Here is a 9,941-nt window from a genome sequence, read left to right on the forward strand (position 1 = left end):
CCCTTTAACGGGGAAAAAAAACGGTAGAAACCTCAGGAAGAGCAACTGAGGAGGGATCCCTCTTCCAGGACGGACAGACGTGCAATAGATGTCGTACAGAACAGATCAGCATAATAAATTAACAGTAATCCGCATGACACGCTTTGCGTTTTAGACCATCTAAATAGGGCCCTAAGAGTCAAACACTAAGAGTCAAACAAATATTTCATTGTTTATAAAGTGGATAGCCCAAATCAAGCAATCTGATGGGTTGTTCGTTGTAGTATAACAACTACATACATCGGCGATGTCTAATTCCTTTACACAATTTAGTAGCCTATCATTTTGTGTTTGCCTGCATCCAGACCTTTGAATCCACCCACTCCACTGAGGTGAAACCGAACGCGACATGCTGACACTTCTAATATCAGGCAAACTCCACATGTGGTGGCCTAACTATAAGGAGTGGACAGCAGCACCATGGGGTCAACCCGGTCTCATTCAAGACAATCAGCTGACTGATTGGCGTTAGATTGGTTAGCCAATCAAACTCTCCTTCAGCCATTCATGGTGCTGCTGCCAAACTTTAAATCTGTTCTCCTGTCTGCTCCTGTCAGCTGCCATTTGAGGCGGAATCATGCCCTCCTCCACCCCATTCACCTCCAAACACCGAATCCAGAGCTTAGGTCCAGCTCATCAAAAGCCCACTCCTCTTCACATCCAGATCCTCAGCTCCCTCTTCATCTCATCTCATCACCACTTACCACCACCACCAGCATCTAGACTCCATAGGGGGTGATCCCTAATCTACTACATCTTTACCACCCTCCTGGAATAGATGACATCACAATAGGGCCAGAGACTTTTCACATTCTCACACATATATGCACAGGTAAATACTTTTTATTTTCTCTCAGAACAAGTCTCTCCCAACCTGACCGTTCTTATAAAAGCTTAAATAACACATATTTTGCCTGTATTGTTTGAGACACATTTCTATAATTCAAATCAAAAATGATACAAGTACAAGGATGACATAAAGGTGTGTTTTTTTACTAAATTATTTAAAGAGAAGAGTCACAGAGAGAGGAACAGTGAACACAGAGGGCGAGAGAGAGGGTCATGATTAGTTTTCAGTGGTGTGTGTGGTGTGACTTTTCCTTCACTTGAACACTTCAATAAAACACTGTCAACATTCATTTTTTAAATATTCTCTGACAATTTTAGCCTCTTTCGTATTTCCAGGTTGTATTGTGGATCACCAAGTGCAACAAATTACCTGATTTTCACGTATTACTGCTTGACAGATCGACTATGCGACTGCCTACTCACATGGTTTTTGAAGCCATTGTTATCCAGTGTTTGCTCTCCAAACTTTTTTTCTTTAAATGCACTTATTTAGATCAGGGAAATTATTTTTTTCAGTGGAGCATGCCCCCAAACTCCCCTGACGAGGTGTATATATCAATGTTACTTCCTTTTTATTTTATACTTTCTTGCAAAATAACACATCCATAATGAGAAACTGGTTAACTGTTTTATTGTGCAGCAGATGGATTTTATTTATCCAAGTGGTAAAAAAAAAAAAGTCTATAAAGATTCTGTGAATAAAGCAGTATTAAGTGTTTTTAAATGACTTTTTCAAAGATTGTCAGACAGACAGATAACTCAGCTCAGAGCATCTGCTGATACGTATCAAAAATAATATCTATTGAGAGTTTTATCACATACCTACAAACTGGTGTGTGTAACACAATCTTCTGGGGGGTTTTTTTTCAAAGGATCTCTGGTATTTATCCTTTAGAGGCACTGATGCTCTGTGATCTACCTACCACCTATCTATCTATCTATCTATCTATCTACTAGTTTTATCTGCAGCAGCGTGTTCTCAGCAGACAGTGGCTGAATATGAATGAGCTGCAGTGTAAACCTGAAGTGTGTTTGCTTCATCGGCCGTCTCGTTCTGTATGAACACAGATGGAAGACCAGACCAGACGGGAAGTTCCACTTGGTTTATTTATCAGAGAACCGCTGGAGCCTTGAAGCTTTCTGACACTATCATCTCTCGTATCAGTGCTTCACTGCTCCCGATTTAAAGGATAAGTCTGGCGTGAGAAGTTTCTCATAGTGATCCAACACATTCTCACTCCAACCTCGTCACATATTGATGCTTGGTCATGGACTTTCCACATCGACATATGACGTGCAAGGTACCCTGGGTGCATCTTATGTTGACATTCTGGGACGTCATCTCAACCTCTGCCTGTTTCATGCATTCGTGAATTGACGTTTTTTTCCTTCAACTACGAACGCACATGGTTATGTTTTGCTGACATACACGTGGTTATGTTTACAAAAAATAACAGGGTTTGACTTTACATTCATATGAGTAGTGAACCCTGGCCTCCCTGGTGAAAGTCAGTTGTTGTTGGACTCATCCACCACCCACCCTACTCAAACTTCTTGACCCCTTAGCTTACATCATTTCCCCCTGATGCCAGTGGGCACCATTACACAATAACTGCAGCCAGCTGTGTGTCATACTGACATGACGGATGCCTTTATTTGTTGGTGTCTGACACCGGAAGTCACTGCCCAAGCACCGGTATTCGACAACTGCAGAATAAGACCAGGTTGAGTGATCACATCTGACCAGGTCAAATTGCTCACTATAAGCAGATGATGACTGTTTTTTATTTTATTTATCATGCAGATCATCATCTAACTGACATATTTATTAGACTACATAAATATATGGTAATGAAACAGCCAGCTTTGCTATTTACTGAATTTTACTGTTGAAAAATGCAGTACAGCAGCATTATCAAGCCATTTGACAAGGGCAGCTTCAACCACAGGTGTTTCCCCTGTGTACATTCGTTTCCTTTCCTCATAACTGGCAGCCATGTCTGCCTGGTGCTCGATGTTTGAGTAGACTACACAAGGTGGTCTGAGGCAGACCAAGTGTTGCTGCTGCTGCTCGTTTGCTCCTTTTTGGCAGTTTGTCATAAGCTTCAAGGAGACTATGTTTTTCAGTGAGATGAAATGACTTTTGCCGTCATGATGTCAGTGTGCACACAGAACCAGCCTCAGGTAGCCAGCTGGAAGCTGACAGGTTGCCAGTGGGAGTAAAGTTAAAAAAAATAAAAATAAAAAAAAAATAGAAGAAGAAGAAAGAAAATAAAAAAATAGGTTTTCTAAAAAAAAATCTGTATGTTGTCATCTATGGAATGACCCAAAATGGACACTGTAGGTGGACTCTTTAATGACTGTAAGCTAATTATATAAACCACATTTCTATAGTCATGAGTCTGACCCAGGCTCACTAATCTATATAACCGATTGATGACTGTACTGATAACTGTGATCAGCAGTTTCTTCTGTATTTCTAGAAACAAATTAATAATGTGTTAGTCCATCTAAATACCAATACCAATAGACTATTCAATTTTCCAACCGTAATATACCAGCAGTGTAAAGCACACTCCAGCAAATCATGACTTAGCATAAAACATAATCCAACAAGGTAACGTCGTATGGTTGAAGGAATTATACTGAATTTCATATGCAAGTAGGCTTTACATATTCCTGATTAATAATATAGTGAACTATTAAGGCATGCTACCTGCATTTTTATAGAAGGCTTATTGTGGAGCCAGTGTGGGCAAATGGACCAGAGAGCACTACAAACATGTTCAGTAGTGTAGTGACGGCAAGAACAGTGTGTTGCTTGGGGCAATGCTCAATGTTAGCGTGGTCAAACGTGCATTAAGTGCACCTTTCCCACTCACTTCCATATGATGAAAGCCTCAACGCAGCGTCCACTCATAAAGTCTGACTGCGTTAGCACGTCCCACTGCGTTAGTTGCATTGGCTGCATTAGCTGCGTTAGCTAGCTACCGCCTCATTCCCCGCCTATTAGACTACTTTCTTGCTATATGTTATCATATAAAATCCCCAGAAAAAAAAGACAAAGTTCACAGCTCCACATCCAGGGGTACGTGGACACTGGAAAGCCGACAGAGGGCCATGGGCCACAGGCGCTAACACTGCTGACCGCCTGCCCTCCCTCTTGTTCTCTAGCGAAGGAGCAGAGCACAGCCTGGGCCTACTGGAGGCTGCTTGAGGGTTGTGCCAGGCAGCTGAGAGTCAAGCCAAGGCCTGCAGAGTATGATGGAGAACCAGAGGGAGGGCAGGAGGTCTGCAGGGTCCGTGCCCATGGCTGAGTGCCCCCTGTCGGCTGTCTTCCAGTGTCTACGCAGCCCTGGATGTGGAGCCTCCAGCATGTTCTGCGAGCCCTGGCCCTCCCCTTACCCCCTCTGACTGCCTATGCAGCCCTGGTAAAGCCTCCAGCATGCTCCACCAGCCCTGGCTTAACTCTCAGCTGCCTGGCTCTATCCTACAGGCCTTAAGCAGCCTCCAGCAGGCCCCACTGACCCAGGCTGTGCTCTGATCCTCCGCCAGAGAATCAAGAAGTAAATCTGTGATTGCATCCCTATTTTTTTCCACACAGGCAGCTATTATTTTACAAATGTACTGGTGTAATACGTTTCAGAGGCTGCTGTGTTCATGGTTCAGAATTACATGCCATATTGATGTCCACCCCATGCAACAGTGTGGCTCACTGATGTGTTGTAGTAGTTTTTGGACAGCTATGGAACTCTAGCAGTCACTTTGGGCCAGCGTCCATACTGAGCACAGAAACAACAATATTCAGTTGTATTCACCCTTTAATGATTGTTCAAAAGTTTAGTGTGAGGTCTACAGACTTTGTGTTTGTTATATAACTCCACACTGTTGCATAACCTCATTTGTGAAGCCGCAGTTCTGACACAGCGAAATTTCAACTTACTGTATGAAAACCTCTCTGGAGGGTCTGACACTCAGCGGTAAAAACATGACGAGGCAGACTGTTCAAAATGAACCCTCCCTCTGATCTGATCATGCTGCACTCTGGAAATGCAAACTCACTAAACACTAATCTGTTAATGCGGCTGTGTTTGCATTTAAGCTCCCCGCACTGCAGAGAGTTCACACTCTCACATTCTCATGTTTAGTGTCTGTTTGACAGTCGCTGCCACCTGCTGGTGGATCTAGAGTCTCACAGGCAGCAGAGGAAAAAAGTAGAGATTTCTTTTTTCATAACACAGATTTTTTTTAATATAATATTTACACCATCAGTTTGGATTTAAACACTGAATGACATCAGAGCTCTCGAGCTTCAGTGCTACACTGGGATTATTTTATTTGACATCCATGTAAACAGCCATAATAAGGTCAATATTTTAATGTGTCCAAAACTTTATGACTAGAACTCAGAGCCTCAGCTGGACTCAGCTGTGTTCACTGATAACTGGCAAATGTTAGCATACCAACATCAATATGATAAATGTTACACCTGCTAAACATCAGCATGGTAGCATGTGAGCATGCTGACATTAGCTGCTAGCACGGCTGTAGACTGTTTTCTGACTTTTTTGTAATCTTTAGCTTTTTCCTTGTGAATTACTGAATAATTTAACATCTTCAGAACCCTATTAAGTATTCAGATAAAACATTTTCAATTTCTGATTAATGTGGCTACCACTCAGACATATTCAACCTGTAATGAGGGTATGCAATTAGACATCTCATTTTCAAAAATGTTGGGATCCACAGTTCTACAGGGACCTATCTTTAGAAAGATGATTCTTTATACCAGATAGATGTCAGAAGTCGTCTTGACTGAGAAATATGTCAGCTTAACATAAGTGGTCACTATGGAGCTTTGCCTAAACTTGACAAAGTTTTCATTTAAATTAGGAATTAAATGGTCAGGGAATAAGAAACTAAGACTATGAATCTGAGTTTTCAGTAAGTGCCAGTCTGATTTTATGTCATGGTCACATTTTATTTTTATTTTCGATGATACTCATGATACATGCACCTCACTGTTAACCAGTCATGACACTTAACCATTCACCTTTTTACACTTCTGGTGTTGCGTACATTTGGTTTTAAATCTGAATTATTATTTTCACTGTTTATATTTTGTTGTATCTGCAGTCTTTCCTACTTTGCACTGCAATGATTCTGCACAACAATGTCCCTCCAGATAAATGAAGTTTCACCTTATTTTCATTTGAACCAAAAAGTGTTTTTTTCACCACAGTACTGAACTTCTTGAGAAGAAAAATACAACAAGGTCAAGTCATTTTAGAAAAGTTTTAATAGTTAAAATTCTTTTTTAAAAAATCCATTGAAAACTTGTCAACACACAGAAATCACCCAACTGTCCCCACCACCACAATCACATGTGCACCATCAGGGTCCTGGGACCCGGGGTACACCCCGCCACTGGTGAGTGCTTTGCAACAACCAACGGGCCGAGGAGCCGCAGTCTGCTGCCATGATGAAGATCTCCTCACTGGAACATCTGGATCTGCAGGCTCCTATTCACGCCCAGGTTAAATCCTCGCCCACTGGAGCTTCAGGACGCCCCTGCTGTCTGTACATCTCGTTCTGTCGCCATGGAGGCCGTGGTCGGTGTCCGGGATGAGCCGTCCGAGTCGCCCTGGATTGAAAAAATAAGACTAGAGTCTGGTTGTGGTTTTGTTAGAAACACTCGACTGTACTTTGTCAGTGCTGCTGACAAACTGCAGTTATGTTCCTGGTGTGTTTTTTCTAGCAACCTGGGGGGAATTTAAATGTATCAGTGAGTATTTTACAGGCCGACTCCAGCATTTTTGGACTCAATATATATTTTAAATTTGTAGGCTAATAAAATAAAAAAGATATACCATAGAATAACTTAGTGCAGTATGATGAAAACCTCAGTGTTTAGGCCATCATGAATAAATCAGATATTTTAAAAAATTACAAAGACTCTTTATTGTGCATTTACAATTCTGTCATTTTTAAATGGTGTAGCTTTGCATCTGTGCAACTTGTAAAACTACCTACCTACGGCCTAAACATTTGTCAAGTTCCATGTTCACGATGTCATTTGGAAATCAGACAATTTTAATTTTGTAGTGATTCATGAAAGTGCAGAGCACATAAAATGAGTCAGCAGCTTCATGGATCACAAATAAGTCATTCTTAAATTCAGCACATGGTGAAAAAGAGTTAAGACTTCTTTGAGAGCAAATCTCAGCTTTTGAGTCAACAACACTGAGCCCACAAAGGGCAGGGTTTTTTTTGTGTGTGTTTGTTCTGATTTTTTTATATTTAAAAAAGGTTTATATCAATTATAAAAAATATTCAAACCCTTACAGGGGTGTGTGTGTGTGTGTGTGTGTGTGTGTGTGTGTGTGTGTGTGTGTGTGTGTGTGTGTGTGTGTGTGTGTACGTGTGAGAATGCACGTGCAATGCATAAGGCGCGTAAGGAAGAAATACAGGGAGAAAACACAGCCCAGTTCGAGAGCCCAGTTCAAGGAAAATGTTTGTCATATCCAAGAATGGATCCTCAACAAAGTCTGTCTGACAGACTACAAATTGGAACGATGAAAAGTTCATAATGCCAAATGTCATTTACAAAATTGTCAATTTAAGATATCTACTACTTGGTGAAATCAAATAGAAGATAAAAAATATTTCAGCAACATGTACAAAACCCCCAGTCAAATTCGGCGTAGGGTCACAGAGCTGAACAAAGAGTTGACATTTTTTACAAGTGCAGGTTGGCAGCAGCTCACTTGTGACAGCTTGTGAACAGTGGAGGGTGGGCAGTGCAAGGAGGAGATTCTTAAAAGGGAAAGTTCAACTTGGTGAGTTTGTTTGTCATAATAAAGAACCACTCATTTAAAATGTTTCCTTCTTACACGTCCTACCTACTTTCTCAAGTTTAGCGTGCCAAACGTCGTTTAAAAATCTGCCAATTTTAAGTGTCTGCTAAGTTGTGAAAGTACGACGCACTTAAAATGACTCATCGACTTAACTAGTCACAAATAAAACAAACACTCTCTAATTCGGCGTAGAACAATAAAGACATAAACAAAAAACAACCGCCCACTTCAGTACTGTGGAGGAAGAAAGGGCGACCTTGGTTGAACTTTTTTCAGTCAACAATGCCACGGGTCATTCAGAAATTTCCCAATTTAAAGAATTGACCAATTGTATTTAAATAAAGAGCACAGTAAATGACTCAGCGACGTTACCAACCACAAATATAATAGTCACTCTTAAATTCGGCATATATTCAAACAGATATAAACCAAAAGATAACACTGATTTCAGTACAAACATCACTCTCACCTCAGTATTCACTCCTTGGCTTTCTTCTCACTGTTCTGGAGTTTCTCAACTATTTTGCGTTCATGTCCAGCAGGGTTGTGTCTGTTGGTGTTGTCACTGGCCTCCTTCTTTGTCCTGCCTTTACGGGCTGAGCCTTCTGTTTAGAGGGAAAACATTTTTACACTTTTAACAAACAAACAAACACCAAAACTACTTGCGTACTAGTCAGTCGAGGTTTAGCTTAAAGTCGCTGGAAAGCGAGTAAAGAAAAACGGTAACTCACCTGCGTATTTGTCTGTTAAGTTATAAAATTCATATTGGTCGTAGTACTCGTCCTCAAAGCTGGTGGGCTTCAGGTTTTTCACGTCGACGTGACTCATTGTTTCTCTGAGATTTTGCTCCAAAGAAAGTTTGTCAAACTTCAGAAGCAACAACAACAACAAGTCAAAAACTCTCCAAACTGGCCTCAAGTTCACTTGTTCGGTCTGAGCACAAAAACAAGATGTTTTTCCAGCGGTCTCGGTGTGTTTTTATAACGGAGACATTCAGCTCCTCCTCCACACGGACACACAGACACTCCCCCGGCAGGTTTCCTCTTACTGATGGGGAAATGTTGCATCATTTCACCAGCTGAAGGTGTCATTAAAGCTGCAGGTCAGCATGGAGCTAAGTCTTTCATTTCTTAGGCTAATTAAACTAGTACTGGTAACTACATTTAGTGGCTTGAATCACTTTATTCCATTTTTTTAGCTATTTAACCAGAATCAGTCCAACTACAATCAATTTTGGGCCAAAAAGGAAAGGATTTTTAAACTATTGCCTCTCTACTGTTGAACTCCCTTTGACCAGCCCCACCTGCTGTGAGGACATGCCCAGGCAATATATTCATCTGGCAGAATTTGATTTGTAGGCTAAAACTAAATGACCAGTAGGAAGTATTGATTATTGCCATCCATAAACAAATGTTCAGAGAGAAGTTGTTCAGTGCTATTTTAGAAGTTACCTGAATAACGGAGTAATCCTGCTCAGTGCAATCCCCCCACCTGGACTCTTGTTTCTGAAGGCCAATTTCTGACATTGCGTACAAAATCAAAGCTAACATTCCTGCACTTTCCCATGGACAGTGGGATGTTATCTTTTTTTAGTTTATGTATGACCTGTAAACAAATGGGCACTTATTGCAATAAGCTCAGCTGAACAGCATTTTATGCTGGCATGTGTTTTTTGTATTATATTTTCTTATAATTTTATATCACATGTATATTTTCAATTTGATCGTTTTTTTTAAAAGTAGTTTGACCAACACTGCTTAAATCACTAAATTACTAACCAACTTTTGAAAAATAAAGTTCAACTTTATAAAAGTAGTTTGTTTTATTGACTAACAGAAGCTTGAGCAGGGGACATAATCCGTAGTTAGGCCTATGTATTTACTTAAAGAAAAGGGTAAGTCATTTTACAGCATAAGTTTAATTTAAACAATGCATTGCATAGTAAACAATAAAGCATTTCAAATATTTCAATTTGCATACACTGCAAAATGCTCCTCTTAAATTTAGTCCTTCAGGTTTGTGTTTCTTTTTAAAACGTCTGAGTTGAATTTTCTTGATTGAACAGTAGCAACCTGCAATAAGCTTTAATGTCTGCAGATACTGACACTCACTCATGTGATTCCTGTTGGAAACAGATGTACATAACCTCACTGTTTGCAGATTTTTACACTTAAAAGGGGAGTTGTTTTTAGGACT

General features: G+C 40.5%; 1 protein-coding gene across 2 annotated transcripts; it reads right to left on the bottom strand.

Annotated features, from left to right (window-relative positions):
- Positions 1 to 6,169: 6,169 nt before the first annotated feature.
- nupr1b (nuclear protein 1b) lies at positions 6,170 to 8,729 on the bottom strand. 2 transcript variants are annotated; one of them, XM_050069485.1, is made up of 3 exons: positions 8,477 to 8,725; positions 8,215 to 8,350; positions 6,170 to 6,532 (listed from the first exon to the last, which is right to left on the bottom strand). In XM_050069485.1, the coding sequence occupies exons 1-2, from the start codon at positions 8,571 to 8,573 to the stop codon at positions 8,223 to 8,225; spliced, it is 225 nt and encodes a 74-aa protein (XP_049925442.1). In that variant the 5' UTR covers positions 8,574 to 8,725; the 3' UTR covers positions 6,170 to 6,532; positions 8,215 to 8,222. The 2 variants fall into 2 exon arrangements, with proteins under 2 accessions (XP_049925442.1, XP_049925443.1); XM_050069486.1 differs by lacking the exon at positions 6,170 to 6,532 and having other exon boundaries at positions 8,214 to 8,350; positions 8,477 to 8,729.
- Positions 8,730 to 9,941: the final 1,212 nt, after the last annotated feature.

This window comes from Epinephelus moara, chromosome 18, assembly GCF_006386435.1.
Source record: "Epinephelus moara isolate mb chromosome 18, YSFRI_EMoa_1.0, whole genome shotgun sequence".
Classification (NCBI taxonomy): Eukaryota; Metazoa; Chordata; class Actinopteri; order Perciformes; family Serranidae; genus Epinephelus; species Epinephelus moara.